The 17,624-nt window shown below is 38.4% G+C and overlaps 1 protein-coding gene across 3 annotated transcripts in view; it reads left to right on the top strand.

Annotated features, from left to right (window-relative positions):
- ank1b (ankyrin 1, erythrocytic b) overlaps nt 1-17,624 on the top strand; it is an 86,788-nt gene that overhangs the window by 30,582 nt on the left and 38,582 nt on the right. For all 3 annotated transcript variants that reach the window (XM_028600769.1, XM_028600768.1, XM_028600767.1), the window contains exon 3: nt 14,779-14,880. In XM_028600769.1, the coding sequence (XP_028456570.1) occupies nt 14,779-14,880 (102 nt within the window). The remainder of the gene's footprint in view (nt 1-14,778; nt 14,881-17,624) is intronic.

Below are 17,624 nucleotides of genomic sequence, written 5' to 3'. Positions count from 1 at the left end.
AAGAGTACCAAATTCCGTACCCAACCCTACACCTGACACTTATCTACCATAGATTTTAGTTCAGTATTATTGTCCACTCAAAACCCTGTTTTTATGTAGTTAATGGCTGAATTCCAAAATGACTTCCTGTGTGTATTAAAATGCATTTTTAGGTATCGGTTGTGCTGGCAGGGAACTTGACTTTTGTTTGGATACTGAGCCCAGAATGTCAGCACACAGTGATTACATCAGGAACAGACTCTAAGGGACACCTCTACCCAGCATGCTTTGCCAATAGTACTTCTGCAGCGCTCATAAATATTAAAAAGGTTATGAAAAGAGAGAGGAGGCAGGTTGAGGAAGAGAGAGAGAAATAGAGAGGTTGCACAAAGCTGCAAGGGAAGCAAGAGGGTGAAGGAGTGAGAGAGATGTTTAAAGAGTAACGATGTGATGTGTAGCTGAGCAAATTAAGTGTTTGTAAATGAGGATTTCAGGGCTTCCTCACCCTGTGTCACATTTCTTAATTATCCTTGTGTGTGTGTGTGTGTGTGTGTGTGTGTGTGTGTCTCTCTCTCTCTCTCTCTCTCTCTCTCTCTCTCTCTCTGTCGTGTATCCCTTCTTTTTTGTGCTGTTGGTAGGAATGCACAACAGAAATTGAGTAGTAAAGAAAGAAGGAACTGGAAATCATGGAGTGGCAGAACCAGGCTGAAGTGCAATTTAAATGGGGAAATGTCCATGCCCATGTCACCTGGTCAAATCAAAGCAATGAAATTGTTTAGTAAAAAGATAGAAAGGTGTATTTCTTTCCCTCTGCAATCTGGGAGATTATTCTCAAGAGATAGTAGATTATGAAACTAGGGTTTGGACTACAAAGTTAAATGGAAGAATAATAAATTATGTATTTTAGCGGAGGATGTTAAAGTGCTTCTTTTAGGCTACTTGACACTGAAAGAGGTGAGGATTGTTGAAAGTTTCAGAACCTGCTTCAGTTTCCATACTGATCATTCTGACATGTTCATCTTTGTACGCTTTCTGACACACAACATTATTTAAAATTATTTTCCAATATTCCTTTTGGTAATTACTTATTGAAACCAAAAATATGTATGTTGTATAACATTTTATCCTTGAATGCCATCATCGAGGCAAAAAGCAAGTCTGTAATATCAATCAAGTATACATGCGTTTATAGATGTGTGCACAATAGTTGTGTAAGGGCCTCTTTTCTCACACTCTTTGTGTGTTCTTGTGTGTTGCTGTATGTATTTGTGTGTATGTTGCTAGCATTGTATTGCATTACATTTGGGTCTCAACTTGATTTAAACCTTATCATATGGTAATTGCCCAAATATCAGCATACACTGTGTGCATGTTGCCACCAAAATATATATATAAAAATAAAAAGTATGCTTTGATTGTAATGGCTTGCAAAAGCAGTGGCCTGACAGAGGCTATAAATATTTCAGTTGCTCTGTTTTAGCACCGGGATAGAGAAGACAAGAGGAAGAACCTCGTTCTGATGTGTCTCATCATTGGTTCACGAGGAAAGAGGGATTTTGGTGTGCTGCAAAATATTCATCTCAACAAATCAACTTCAACGCTTGTTTTTATTTTAAGATAGAAAGCAGCTTCAAACAAGCAGCCCTTTGTAGACATGGAGCTTGTTGCACAAATTAGACTTTAGGCTAAAATAGTTAGACTTTTCTACTGAGTTAGGTAGGGTTGGGTACCGAAACCCGGTTCTAATATGGTTCCTATACGACCGCTATCTACAGGACCAAATGGCAAAACAGATTTTGGTGCCTTATTTTGGTGCCACTTAAATGCCTGCACTACCCTCTGGAGCTCCGAAACGGACGTTACAGGCAACAGAAGCATCACTGCATGTGACGCTAGTTAACATTACACCTGGCAGCAGGTAACGTTAGCCTGCTAGTTAGTTTAGCTAGTAGCTGGCTTAAACACAGTTAAAATGCTGAAAAGTAAACGGTGTAAAGTGTAGCTGCATTTCACTCAAAAGGATTCCAACACCTGGACATACAACAGTCTGCAGCTAAAGACACATACTGTAGACTAGCTGCACTTTTCAAGACAACATGGCCAGGGGTTAAAGTGGGATCTGGCAGTTGGGGGAACCCTAAGATTGGAGTTCTTGAGATCTTGTTATTTCCCTTCCAAAACAGCCAGGACTTGAGTTTTTATTAAAACTAAATTAAGACTGGTGTGATAACTGCATGCCAAATTAATCAGAGCACACAAGGCCAAATTGCCTCCTAATTTTCAAGTGCACCTTGAGAAATTCAATCTGTTGTAAAGTACCCTTCTGCCATCCACACAAGCTTGGACTTTTCTTAACAGACTGTTTGTGTTGGTGTGCATTTACTCTAGTCCGGATTATTTCTGGATTATGATCATGATTATGGTTTTGTATTGACATTAGTATGTTTGTGCAGTCTGCACATGGGCCTAGTGTGGGATTAGTGTGAGGATGTGGAGCAAACTACACTAGATGACATCAAACATATTTATGAACCTCTGATTAGAAAGCTCTCTGCAGTTGATTAATTTGCATGTAAGCACATCTGACATTGCACTATTTGTTAGACATAAGTCATAGGCAGACAATCTTTGTACAATCTGGAGAGCTTCTAAAAAAAGCCCCACTGACAATAAGAAAAAAACAACCACTGAAAAAATGGTCACAACTATCAAAAACAGTGTTTTAATTTTCTTTCAGTCACATTTCCTGCATGTGTTGGTGTACATGTGTGCTTCTACCTGTATTTAGATTTTTGTGTCTATGAGTATGTACAGCCCTATGTGTTTGTGGAGCACCATCTTACACTCTCTTGCCATCCATCCTTCCATCAATACTGGATCAACTCCCACTCTGTAGAGCCTGCTAGACTCTATTGATTTTTCATTGTCAGGGCTATGACTTCATCTTGCCAGGCATAGACGTGCTCTTGAAATGATCTCCACTTTTCTGGGTGGAAATGTAATATTATGACACCTCATTTATAAATTGAGGCTAATATCATTGCTATCGTTACATCTCTTTAACACAACTTAGTATTTTATGTGCATTTTAGGTTCCGGGTTCAAATCCAGGCCTTTCTGTGTGGAGTTTGCATGTTCTCCCCTGTGTCTGCATGGGGGTTCTCTGGTTTCCCCCACCACTAAAAATATGTTCCCCTAATAAAATAAAAAAAAAAAAGAACCCAACAAAGCATTCGTTAATTATTGACAAGATAAAACAATGTCCAAAGAACAAGATAATTTCATACATGAATTAAGTTGTCAAATGCTAATTTGATCTTTCTTTCGTTTCTTGATCAGCCTGTCTGTCATGTAAAATCTTAAATACCAGTTATCAGATGTGAATGAAAAAGAGTTTTTCACAATAGCAATATTTCATTCAGGAGAGACAAATGAATAAGTTAAAGATAAATGTTTATTATAACAGTTGATAATAAAATCTTGGCAGTTTTTAGCACTTAGACTCTACAGAGAGATTTGAAATTGCAGCAGCAAGATAAATCCCCCCATGGAGTCCAGATACAGGTGATGGTGGTGGCTGATGGTTCTGCTGAGACTGAAGAGGATGATGGAGCTGATGAATCTGCAAAGACTTGCGGTGATGGGGAAGTAGAGGGCTGCTTTGCCATTTGAAACAATATTTACTGAAATGACAGCTGACAGCAACAGAAAGAACATATTTAAACAGTGTAAGAAAATACTGCACGCATAACAGCAGCATGAATGACCTAAAGGAAAAGGAGTCTCCCTGACTGAACTTATGCTATAGCTTCATTTGCATTAACTTAGGGTGTTAAACCACGGCATATTGTTTATATGTTTATGTATTATTTCTCAGACACCACTAATCAGTGTCTAATAAAAGTTATAAAGTTCACAGGTCAGAATCAGGTGACTTATTTCTCACTGACTGTAGTAGGATTCACTCATTTAGGCTAGATATCCATTGCCTTGGGCTTCCTTTAAACTCTGGTCGATTTATGAGCACCATGGTTAACCTTTTCTCAGATCTCTGCAGGGTAAATTCAGACAGCTAGCTAGACTATCTGTCCAATCTGAGTTTTCTGTTGCATGACTAAAACAACTTTTAAACATACACGGTTCCACCAAAACAAGTTCCTTCCAAGACTATACTATATATACTATATACTTTTCTCCGGTGCTCAGCACCGCCCAAGACAATTGTGATTGTTTTAAAGAAATGCCAATAAACCAGAGCACATTTTCCTCCCATCCCCGAATGCTATGTGGAGTAGCCAGACCCTCCTCTAGAGTGCTTTGGAGGAGGGTCTGAGTGAGAATACTGCTGGTCTAGATCAGATGTTTCATTGTGATTATACTGATCAGTGCTTTTCATTAACTCTAGGTGTTTCTGCCAAGGTATTAATTTACAGTTAGAGGCCTAAATTGAGGGATTTGGGGAATGGCTTGAAAAGATGTGGAACCAAGTGGGAAAGAAGATATAATTTTAGAAGTGATAGATCAGGTGTCAGCAGTGACACTGACAGGTTTAGATGTTCCTTTTTCTGTGCATCTGTGATGGAGGATGGCAAACACTTCCAGGGTTTGGGGAGAACAACCTATGACAAAAAACATGAGCACTTTGGGTACTGAAAACCCCCAAAATGGCATGCAAGATGTGGCTTTTTTTATAGTGTTGTGTATGCTTATTGACACACCTAAATCAACTCACATATACATCTGTTTTTTGGTTTTTGGCTTTTAATTTTACTTAAAGGTCCCATGACATGGTGCTCTTTGGATGCTTTTATATAGACCGTAGTGGTCCCCTAATACTGTATCTGAAGTCTCTTTCCCGAAATTCAGCCTTGGTGCAGAATTACAGCCACTAGAGCCAGTCCCACAATGAGCTTTCCTTAGTATGTGCCATTTCTGTGTCTGAAGCTATTGAGGAGGAGAGTGGGAGGGGCAAGATGGAGGGTGGGGGTGTGGCCTTGACCAATTGCCACTTTTCTCGTTTGAAAGCCATGATGTCTCTCTCTCATGGGTTGGCCAAATTCTCTGGGCGGGCAAAGCAGAGAAAGGGGAGGTAACCTTGCTTTTTATGACCTCATAACAAGCAGATTCCAAAACGGCTCATCTGAGCTTTCCTTTTCTCAAAGGCAGAGCAGGATACCCAGGGCTCGGTTTACACCAGTGGTTCTCAACCTTTTTTGTGCCAGCGCCCCCCTATCCATTATCCAGGTCCCTAACGCCCCCCCATCAAATATTATGTATGTTAATTGCCCCGAATATTAATGATTATGCCCTAATATAGGCCTATTATTGTTGTTACTATTGTTATCAAAAATAATCAAAAAATCAAATTGAATGACAAAACAACACGTGTATTAGTTTCCCAGGTATCAAAAAAGCCATGTGAATAGAAATTATATAGTTACAGGTTTTAAAAAAAAATGCAACCATTTGACATTCAAATTAAATAACAGCAGCCAATCTAGCCAAGACTAGATAACATTCAAACTATAATTAGATATTATCAAAAGGCCTGCTGGATGGTGTGAACCTCAGCACCTTTATAAGATGACTATAATTTGAATGTCCTTTTTTGTTTGTGAAGTGACCTTGGGTGTCATGAAATGCGCTTTAAATAAAATGTATTATTATTTTTATTATTATTATTATTATTATTATTATATTACAAACACTAACAGTAGCCAATCAGAAACAGCTAGCAATTTAACATTCAAATGTAATTTTCATTCAAATCTAAAATCGAATTGTTCCAACGGAAAACAAGCTGGCACTTATCAAAGGATAAAAGCAGAAGACGCACGCACACAAAAGTATTTTGGTGATGACAAACAACTTGAAGAACGACACCTACTGCCGAATGGAAATAAGTTTACAACCTTGAAAGTTAGTGAGAGCCGTTTTTTAGGGTAAGAAGAGTCTATCTATGTTTGCTATCGCCTGTCTTGCGAGTAAATAGCAGAAAAAACGTTTGGAGAAAATGCAACCCCACATCGCGCTGTGTTTTGTGGAGGTGTGTGAGAGTCCCGTACAGTAAACGGTAACATCACTGCCTCTATCGCTTCCATAAGAAAGTTTTAAAACACCAAACACAAGCCCTCAACTGGCCGGGAGTGTATGGAACAGCTAAATGTTTGCCAAACAACAAAGCATAGTCAATCTCTCTCGCACGTCTCTTTTCTTTCTCTCTTTCTCCGTGAAATGAAGCTGCATTCAGGTACAGTAGGAAACATTGTGTTCTATAAACCATCTGACGAAAAACTGTTACTGTGAAATATAGTCTACTTGTGCTACATTGGGGGGGGGTTAAAGATTACAACAGGATGTCGCGGCGATTGCTTTTTTTCTTTTCTTATCTGAACGCAGCTTCACTAGTAGCTACAGAGCTTATTTAAGATGATGCTCTTACGTCCCGTTTCAATGAAGGCAGCACGGAGCTGCGCCAAACAAAGCTGAAAGAAGCACAGAAAAGTTAGGATACCCGTCTCGTCCAGTCGCAGTGCTGTAAACTGGCAGGTTTTAATGTTGCAGACCACTTATTTTTTTAGTAGTTTAAGTGTAAACATGTATTATTGTGAATCTTTGGTTTAAACTACCTTTCAAACAAACGCCCCCCAAGGGCACCTCAACGCCCCCCTTTACAAAATATTGCTTCCAACGCCCCCCATCATCTTCTGAACGCCCCCTGGGGGGCGGTACCGCCCCCGTTGAGAAACACTGGTTTACACCTATCCCCATTTCTAGCCACTGGGGGACCATAGACAGGCTGGGGGAACTCATATTAATGTTAAAAAACCTCATAAAGTGAAATTTTCATGCCATGGGACCTTTAAACTCATGACTTTGAGATAGACTTGCCAGCAGGGGCCTGCAAGGCTTCTACTATGCTGTTTCCTGCTGTCAGAGCCTGCAAATCATTGTGTATGGTAGCTTTGTGCATATATCTACCCGCTCTACTGTGGGACTCTCCATTGTTAGATTTTGTGTCTCCCTCTATTTAACGTGTGTGTGAGTTTGCTTAAGAATCTATCTGTCTTTTGTGGTACAAGTGGGTCTTTTGTTTAAACCCATGAGGGTTCATTACTGTGATCTATCTCCCTCCCTGTTCGTGCCAACACTAACATACTGTGGCGTCTATGCATCTATTTTTACTTTGAGTTTGAGCTTGTTTGAGTTTGTAGGTAATTTGTCTTCATGTGCATTTTTTTTTAGCATTATGTGAATGAGTTTTGTGTTTATGCTCACAATGACAAACAGCCACAATTTTTTCATCTACACTTGTGATATTTGGCTGTCCACCAGTCATAATACACCCAAAATATGCTGTGTCAGTTCATTCAACATACAGACTACTGTACCTACTCTACTAGCTAGATCTCTCTTGAGAGATGGATTGGAAGATGTCTCAGGATAATAATGACATTTTTACTTTTTTACTCCTTTCTTTGTTTTTTTTTCTCTCCCCTCCTGTTTGCATCTCACTACTTCCCCTCTCCCTCTCTTTCCACTGATGTAGTCAGAGAAATCAACAGTTTTGAATTTCTTACAGATACTCAAATTGATAAACCAATGTGTGCTGTTTTCAGCAGTAAAGATGACAGACTTAGAAACAATTAGAAATCGGTTTTAGTAGTATTATGTAGTATGTATTTAAGTTTAAATCATTTCAAAGGTCCCATGGCTAAATTAAGGTCCTCAAATATTACTGGATAAATACATGCATTTGGCATACAAATCATTTCTCATAATTTTTATCATCTGTAGTTTTTTTGTTGCAGTCAAGCTTCTTGTTAGCAGCATAGCAGTTGTAAGTTATTTTTTAAATTGAAATCACATAATGAAGATATAAGGGTTGACCATTTTTTAAGTGCATTTTACAAAAATGATCACAATGCGAATAAGAGTCATGCTTAGGGTTGCAAAGGGGCGGAGAGTTTCCGGTAAATTTCCGGAAACTTTCTGGAAGCTTTCCATGGAAAGTTAAGCTGGGGAATTTTGGAAACTTTCATGGGAATTAATGGAAATTATGGGAATTAATGGGAATTTACGAAAATTAACTGGAAATGTTGGGTAATTCATACAAACACCATCTTATACAAACATGAATATAAACAAACTATAAGTGATCTGTCCAGTGGGTGTGGCCTCAATAGCCCTGCAGTAGGCTAACATTTCCAAAAGAGGTTCACACACACAATATACACTAAATACTGGTACAATAATAACAAGCCAATATCATTTAAGCCAGCAAAAACCAAATAGCATAATGTTTGTCTTTATTTTTAAGCATTCCTTTATAGATCATCTTCCTTTTCTGCCAATTCTATACTAAATAAAATGAATAGTTAAAGGTTTTGCTTAGCAAACATAGACTTACAGGCTACTCTGTGCCAATACATATAGTGCAGTAGTAGTAGTAGTAGTAGTAGTAGTAGTAGGTACAGTATTTCTACCAAGTTACACTGCGAAGGAGATGAGATGCATGTTGAACTGTGAGAAGAAGTCTCAGCTGGAAGTGACACGAGGACTCATTTCAAAATCAGAAGTGACAGGAGCTGTCACTACAAGTACCCGTATCCAATGTTCTGCCAATGACTTCAGTCAGAGAAGACCCACAGTACAGAAAACCTCCAAATGCTTCCAGGACAGAGAGTTTGTGATGTTCAGAGATTGAATGTCTCCTCTCTTCCAAGTCCTGCCTGCAGAAAACAATGTTGTGCTTGTTGGGGGAAAGCCAAAAGCAAGTGGCAAATCAGACCTGAAATATTCTAATATTAACTGACTAATTATAGCTGACTCAAGCCAGAGTAACTGAACATGCCTGACAAACCCGCTGATTAAATAACCTTTTTTTCTTTTTTGGCCCACCATCACATCCCCCAACCCTTTTTTTCTTGGAGGACTATATATTGCTGTACTATTGTTAATTTTATGTTCATTTAAGAAAGAAATGAATTATTTTATGTTAAAAGAGATGCGTGGTTTACTTCATAGGCTGTGTACTTGTGTTATTACATTATCTAGGTCACATAACAGTGATATAACCAAAATATGTATCCTGGAATTCATACAAAACTTTAATAATAAATAATTTTAAATTTGACTGAAAGAGACAATTATATTGTTAATTGCTATTATTTCTGAGACAATTAATGGTAAAGCAAAATTTAGAATTTTTACAGCTCTAATGTTTATTCACACTTATACCACGTCATTAAAGCAGTCACACACTTTTTATTTCATTTACACCAACTACTGCTTATATAACAGCTCATATTTTGATCCAATCACCCACTTTTCTGTGTCAATGCCATGTGTTTTTTAAATGGCATGAGGTGTTACTCACCTTTTCAGATCGGTTTCTATCAACCTGCGTTTCTGTCACTTGTACTACTAGCCCATCTGTGTGTGTTTCAGCATATGTATGCACATGTGGCTCTGATTCATACCGTGTTTGCAAAATGTAGGTGCCATTTAGCAAACCTCAAATCTGAAATTGTTTTCTTTTGGTTTCCACACGTGTATGCGGTTATTGCAGTTTTGCCTCAATATTCTCTGCCTCGGTATTCATATCTGATGGCTCTACCTCTTCTTTGTTTTGTTTTTTTTATGTCTCCATGATTATTTTTGGCTCTGCATAAAGCTTATGAGTCTACGTTTCACTGTGAGGATATTCAGTGAGATTTGTGTGGGTTAGCCACACTAACATACAGAAATAAAATGTGCCGTGTAACACAACACATGCTGACACTCAAGGCACAAGGACAACAGGATCATGAACACAAATAAAATGACAGAATGTATGTCATTGTGATTCTATTTGACATATTGGGGATTAAACCCTTATCCATCTATGTTCCTTATATGTGCGCTTACAGATGTGAATACATACTGTACCACATGTTGAGGTAAATATGAAGTTCAATTTCCATGACATTGGGAATACATGCTTATTTGTATATATGTGCATGTTCAAAAGAGGGCGGTGACATTCATTTGTTTCAGTGTTTGAAGAATTGTTTTTCTTTAAATGAAATCTGGCCTGCTGAAAAAAAAAAAGTTATCACCGATAGTATAATATCTAAAAGGTTTTATTAACAGCAGATCAGTCAGTGTATTCTTTATATTGAATGAATGTGATGTATGTGTTTTCGTATTAACCATTTGTCCTATAGGCATTAGGTTATATGTTTATAAGATATCCTAGTATTATGTGTTTTTTATGCTTATAAGTCTACACACCTGTAACCGATACAGAACAAAATTTAGGGGATGTTAATGACACCTCAAATGACACCTTTTGCCTCATTTCAACCAGTTTACACATTGCTTTTTCTGTTTGTATGTCTGCCATTAACTGTTTGGTCTTGTCTTGGTGTTGTCTTGGCTGGTGTGTGTTGTCTTCTACGCTCATATGGTTCAGCGCTGACTTGTCCGTCAGGTCAGTATTGTGGGCTCTGAGGAACCCTGAGGAATATGGCTCTTTAATAACATAGTAAATATGATGTTTGTTTACATCCTTGTGTACATTTTCCTTATGTCCTCGACACGTCTGTGTTTCTCTAATCAGCTGGAGTGAGGTTTCTTAAGGCATGGCAAAACAAATGCCACATTTCTAAGTCTTGTAACACAACCAATGAATATACTGATATTGGAAAATGTGGACATTTCCCTCTAGACAACATCAGTGAGTCAGTACAACTCTTGAATATTTCAGTTGAAATTGGGTAAAATTAAGTAACTGGCCCCAGTGGCAGGTTTTCTTTTTTGATAAAAAGTCTGATTTTAAAACTTAGTACACAATTAAATAACTTCTTGGATTGACTTTCTTTTGCACTGTGGTAGTGGTTCTTGTGTGTTGCTGTTGCTTCTTTTTATGTTCTTGTGGTTGTTGTGTTAAGGAAAACTGCTATATTGTGGCCTTGCCGTCAAGTTTCTAGTCACAGCCATTTGTGCTTTTTCAGTGCTGTTGTGTTGTATTTTAGGTGTGATTTTTAGAATGTGCTGTGAGCTGATTTACAATTCTGTCAATTAACATTTAATATTTATGATTGTCTAGATTAGCTGCTTTATGTGTTCACACTAATGACATGTATGTCTGTTTTTCCGTTTTAGTTATCCATATCTAATCTGTAATGTCTTATTCTTGGTATAGAGTAGAAATTGTGCTTGACTTTTGTCACAAACGGCAGACCGACCTTGGTTTTTGTTCATGGCCATTATTCATAATAGAGAATCAATTAAATGCGGCCTTTGAAAGGGCAGTCACCCACAAATTGCTGCTTCTGGCTGACAAACCCTTATCTTTCCAATTTTATCTTGATGAGCTTGACAGCTTTAATTTATAATTGAAATCCAATCATTGCTTATTTTACACTTCCCTACATTCTCAAACTTTAAAAACAGTTAAGTCATCTTGGATGAAAAGGAAGTGTGAAGCAGAATGTATGTCAAAACACAGAGCTTTTCTGAGATCAATTTTGTCTATTAAAAAAAGTTCAAAATCTGAAAACCCCCTGCTTAGCAGCAGATCATATTGGCTCAATGGCTGTGATTCGGCTTGGTAAACAATCAGTGTATCTCCTATGTTACGCACAATATGAAATTCTTAATCAACTGAGGCAGTAGGCTATGGGACAAATGTAACAAACTCTACATTTAGGTCCTGTTGGCCCAAGGATCACTTCACAAATACACAGTAAACCACTTGTGTGTCCAAGGCATCCGCTTTAGAAAGATACATGTCCTGTCCCATGTCCTGATTGGTGGAACCTTGAGTATTTGTATCAGATTTTTAATAATGTTTTATCAGTTTTTTTTGTGTCATAATGGATGTCATATTCATGCTGCAAAACAAATCTACATACAGTCCCTGAATTAGAGTAATATGTACTGTAGAAATGATTCCTTTTAAAAATCCTGTCTAACTTTTCTACTCAAGGTTATTTGATCAAAAAAAAAAAAAAAAAAAAAAAATGGTGATACTATTAATAAATATGGGGAAATAAAGTAGAATGTGTGATTCGGAGAAAGAAGGGAAATTGCCAGAATTGGAGAGGCAGCCGGAAAAGGAAAATCAGATTTAGGTACAGGCAGAGAGTACAGAGTGTAGCAGCAGGGATCATTTGTACTGTATTGAGTGATGCATATTAAGGGGTTTCAGTAATCTGATTATTTGGCATAACTGGCACGATGATTACAAATAAAGTGAACTGCCAGGATAGATGTACAGCTATAATCTCTGTGATATAGAGAAAAATGAAAGGAAGGATAGAGGGAGTGGCAAAAAAAGAGGGAGATGGATCTATAGAGACAGTAGAGGAGCATGGAGGAAAATGGATTCCAGCCTGACAGCAACATGAACACGAGCTGGTGAAGAATGAGTTTCTGGAAGAGGCTGCAAGATTCTTAATTTTCTGCAAAATGTGGTCAGCTCATGGCTCATGCTGTTGTTGCCTCAATACACACACACACACACACACACACAGTGTGGAATCATGGGGAAGAGGAGGAAGGATGCAGGTGGAGGTTATGATCAGTAATACAGTTCATATCATGAACCCATCATAGCACCGAAGAAGAAAAACATAAAAGGAGTTCACTGTGAAATATATGCAGCTGAACACTCAAGGGATGTCACACCGGCTTTAAAACTTGCTTCAACTCAAGTTTATTTAAAGTGCACATCACCCAGAGACTACAGTTTCAAGTCAACAATGGAGTATATTATATATGGGGAAATAAAGATATTTGAGGGAGCCAGACCATTTAAAGCCTTATACATAAGAACGAGGATTTTGAAACCAGCTAGTTACCAATCACATTGTACATTATGCACACATGCACATCATGTAAAGGTATCTATATATATATATATATATATATATATATATAAAGCAAACAAGACTTAGTACACAATTATGTTTTCATAGTTTTCTAATTATAGAATAGTCATAAGGAACTCTGCTTAACGTGACACCTAAAACCTGGATTATTACAGTAAGTTAGAGAAGCTCTTGTCGCTGACTGTCAAAGTCCTGTCTCTCAGTGAGAGTATTGTCTGGCTCTAATGTTCAAAGTGAAGAGATCAGATAGTAAATAGATCATATTGCTTCCCAGACACTTAGTGATGGGCTGCAAGAAGAGAAGAAAATAGAGGCACAGAGGAAGAAAAAAAGACATCAAAGAATACTATTGGATATCAACCAAATGTGTACAGTATTCACTGTACATGTAAATGTACTTAAGCAACAGCCTCCCACTTTACGACCCTGGGCCGACAACCGTGCAAGATACAGTCACAAAACTTTACAGGTGTGTAGTTGAGATCCAAATGAAGGCCGAGTTTGAAAATTGGCATGGTCTGAGAAAGGGCGCTGGAAGTCAGGGGGTAAAAAGTATGGAAGGCCCCTACTTTACGCCCCTGGCCCATATGGCGTCGGGGCTGGTGTTGGTCTCTAGTATCTACACTGGCTTCAGAAAAGAAAGACTTCATATACCTGTAGAAAACATAAAGTGGTTTAGTGAAAGGACAGCTATTTCTGAAAAAAAAGCCCACAAACGTATTTTCTAATAAAAATTGATAAATAGTTATCAGTCAGTATTGTTTATTTTAAGTAAGACATTCACAATATTCCAAATGGGTTTTTGGTGGAAGTGTATCTTTAAAATGTATTGAGATATGTATGTGTATGTATATATATATATATATATATATATATATATATATATACATCTGGGCGGTCAAATGAAAAGTCAGGAAAACTATTTCTTTAATTTAGCAAAAATGTCAAAAGAGCTCGACTGAGGAGAAAATTCTGGGATGTTTAGAGAAAAACAGCATTTACAGTAGATTTAGCAAACATACAAAGAAGGGGGAACATAGAACTGGTACTGTTAGTGGATAGGGAAGAGGCTGTCGAAAGACAAAATAATCCTAGTTATTTGTTAGATAAAATTTTATGCAATGCATGGTTCACAAAAACAAAGAACATTGGCTCCTGTTGCATTGGCACATATGAGAGATGTGAGGAGAGAAGGGGGGGGAAAAGTCTCATTCATTTGAAAAGGGCAGACATATATTTTAGCAATTTAGTGTAATAAAACCACTTGAGAATAACCGCTCAAATAGATACATAATTTGCCAGTGACAGGGGTGCAGAGACAGGGTCAAGAGTACAGTACATTACCCAGTATTTCCTCTTCAGGGCATTGGAAACATCTTATTGTGCGGGTCCGCCGTATTACACTATTGGCTGATGAATGAATTCTGAGGTGGGTGTACAAACACTGACACGCACCGAACACAAACCACAGGAGCTTTCCTCTGAGATCAGACAGCGGAGCTCGTGGCGGCGGGTGTTCAGCTATGAATGCCTGCCAAACTCTGTGTTGGCGAAGCTCGACTGTAAGGAGTCTGCCATGTTTAGCCTCTTACAGAGGGCAGGTAGGCCCCTGAATGCAGTATTGTATTTCCTGCATATAGCCTAAAGTGATTGTTATATTATTGTGATAGATTAAGATAGTAACCTGACTGATGCTTTTAGTGCAACTACTTTGTGATATCGTGGATGTGTGGTTAATCTTGGAGGAATGGTTGATGTATATATTTCAGATGTATTGCTGTTGGTATAGATGTGCAATTTGTGTGCCGTTGTCTTTAGCTGGTAACGTTTGTTGGTGTAGGAGGAACAGTATCACCTTTGAGTTTTTACATGTAGAGTTTTAACATGCTTTTTACGGTCCTCCTCTTCCTCTTCATTGCAGGCCGATGCAGCCACCAGCTTTCTGCGTGCAGCTCGCTCAGGGAACCTGGACAAGGCTCTGGATCACTTAAAAAACGGACTCAACATTAACACATCTAATCAAGTAAGATAATTTCATTTAACTCACTTGCACAGCTATCAAAAAAGCTGTTTGTGTGTCAGTGTGAGTAGAAAAAGATGCCACCCACAGATTTCAATTAGCAAAATGGTAAATAAAATCGTGGCTCGTAACAAAATCAATTACAATATTTATTTAGTACTCACAGTGCTTAACAAAAATAGCAGCCTACACAGGGGTACCTGCTCTAAGAATCACACTAAATACAAAATTACTCTTTATGTTTTCTTGAATATAAAACATTCTGAACTCATTTTGAGTGCTCAGTGCCAATCTTACCTTTTCATTTGGATCTCTGTGGGTACATCACTACAGTATTTATTTATTTATACATTTGTATTTTAATTTACATGAAAAGCCAGGAGCTGGATACAACAAGTCCATGCATGTTGCCCATTCTGAACAAAATTACAAAGTAATAGTAGTCTAGTAACCATCAATTTTGCCAAGTCTAGGATAAGTTGAATTGAAGCAATTAAAGTGTCAGTATATTAAAATGAAAGAGCGCTGCTGAACCCATGCACACATTAGCAGCAGGCAAGAAAACTTTATGTTGGAGTTGTTTATGTTCCTCAGGAGACATCTTCCATTTGTGCAGGTCTGGATGATATTTTTTATACACTACAGGAGGGCAGATATTCATTCCACTTTATAAGCTCTTTTCCTTGAAACCACCTTCCAGTGCATTCATTAATGCCCAGTGGCACCACATTAAAAATTTCTGGTTTGCTCTGTGCTTTCTGGCTACCTTTTATACTGAGCATAAAATTTAATGAGAGACACTGCTGTCTTAGGAAAGTATATGAGGGCACCACCTGTTGTTAAACACACGTTTTGCTCAGCCCACAATAAAAAAAAGTCTGATATTCTCCACAAAGATGTTAGATAGTATAATCCTGATAACACATTTCAAAAATATAGAACCTTTCCAAACTATCTTCAAATAGTTTTTAAATGTGTTTGCTTGAGGTAGAATATGAACTTTGAATACATTTAGAGAGTTTTAAATCAATTCAAATTCTACTTTGGTCAAATATCTGAACTCCAAATTGTCCCTGAATTTTTTGTACATTGCTTTAAATAATAATTTGGATACTTTTACTGACGCCAAGGGGACTCATAGCATGGGATGAAAAATACAATTGTAATTAAAAAATAATAAAGTGACTGTCATCATCTTTAAAAAGGTTTTTGCCCCTTGCACTGGTCTGGGAGAATATTTTGCCTTTCGTTGTGGGAGAGTAAAAGGCTTTCCCCAAGAGTGAGAAGGTCATGATTATGAAACAGATTTAATGGAGAATGGTATTTAGGAACTTTATTTTATTCCTCTGGGAAAGAACAAACTGTCTTTAAAAGAAGAAAGAGGGGTTTGAATGCACCACAATCTCAATGGAATGCCATTCTGCAAATTCAGCAAAGGATGTAAAATAAAAGACCCAAAAAGAAAATTAAAAATTCACGACTTCTAGACCTCCTGATTCTCTTTCTTTTGTCTAAAGTGGTGTGCATTAATAATTGAGTATCTTAGATTATAGTCCTCTCAATCTTCAGCCCTACTGTCTGCTCTCTTACACCTTGTTACATCATGGCCATAACACAACAAATTCAGGCGATTGAATACCATGAGACATGAATGTGAATGTGTGAAAGTGAATATGTGTGGTTTGGATACATAGACTGTAAGTTGTTGTGTCAAAGGGATAGTCAGGATATTTTGAAGTGGGTTTGTATGAGGTACCCCCCCCCCCCTCCAAAGGCGCTGCTCCAGAAGGTTGGAGATCTCATCCTGGATGTTGACTGGTGCGCCATCTGCCCATCCTCTGAGGTCTGCAACCTTGGCGTAATCCTAGACTGCACCCTCTCGTTCCATACTCACATCAAATCTATCACCAATTCCGCAGTTTTTCATCTTTTCATTTCCAGACTCTGGCCATCACTCTCTGACTCTGTGGCAGTAACCCTCATACGTGCTTTCATTACCTCCCGTTTGGATTACTGCAATGGAGTCCTGTCTGGGGTCCCCAGCAAAACCCTAGACAGGCTCCAGTATTTCCACAACTCTGCCGCCAGAGTCCTCACCCACACCAAGACATGGCAGCACATTACCCCAACTCTTATCCTCCTTCACTCACTCCCAATTAAGTCCTGCATTAAATATAAAATCCTCCTTCTCACCTACAAATCCCTCCATGCCCTGGCTCCACTGTACCTCTCCGACCTCCTCCATCCATACACCCCACCCCGAAACCTGCGGTCCTCAGACGCTGGCCTGCTCTCGATTCCCCACACCAGACTCTGTACCTTTGGAGACAGAGCCTTTAGTGTTGCAGCCCCATCCCTTTGGAACACCCTCCCTGCAGATATTCAAAATGCTACATCCCTGGACATTTAAAAAAAACCTCCTGAAACACCACTTCTTCACCACAGCCTACAACCTCCCTTAGTATAGCCACTGTAATTCTGTAAAGTGTCCTTGGGTTTCATGAAAGGCACTATGTAAATAAAAGTTATTATTATTATTAGTCATTATTAGTCAGTGTATTAGCTACAGTAGATGGCGGTCGGCACGACCCCAGTTTGGAGAAGCGGGCACGATTACCAACACAGAAGTTAAGCAATGTACTGCTGTGGACAGGGCAGCATCAAAAACATATTTTAGCCCCCTAAAAACCAATATCAGTTTAAGTGTACGCTATATTTAGAATAATTTCACAGCTTTACCTTGCCGT

The sequence above is a fragment of the Perca flavescens genome, chromosome 16, assembly GCF_004354835.1.
Source record: "Perca flavescens isolate YP-PL-M2 chromosome 16, PFLA_1.0, whole genome shotgun sequence".
NCBI classification, from domain to species: Eukaryota; Metazoa; Chordata; class Actinopteri; order Perciformes; family Percidae; genus Perca; species Perca flavescens.
This window is presented reverse-complemented; position numbering and strand designations above follow the sequence as displayed.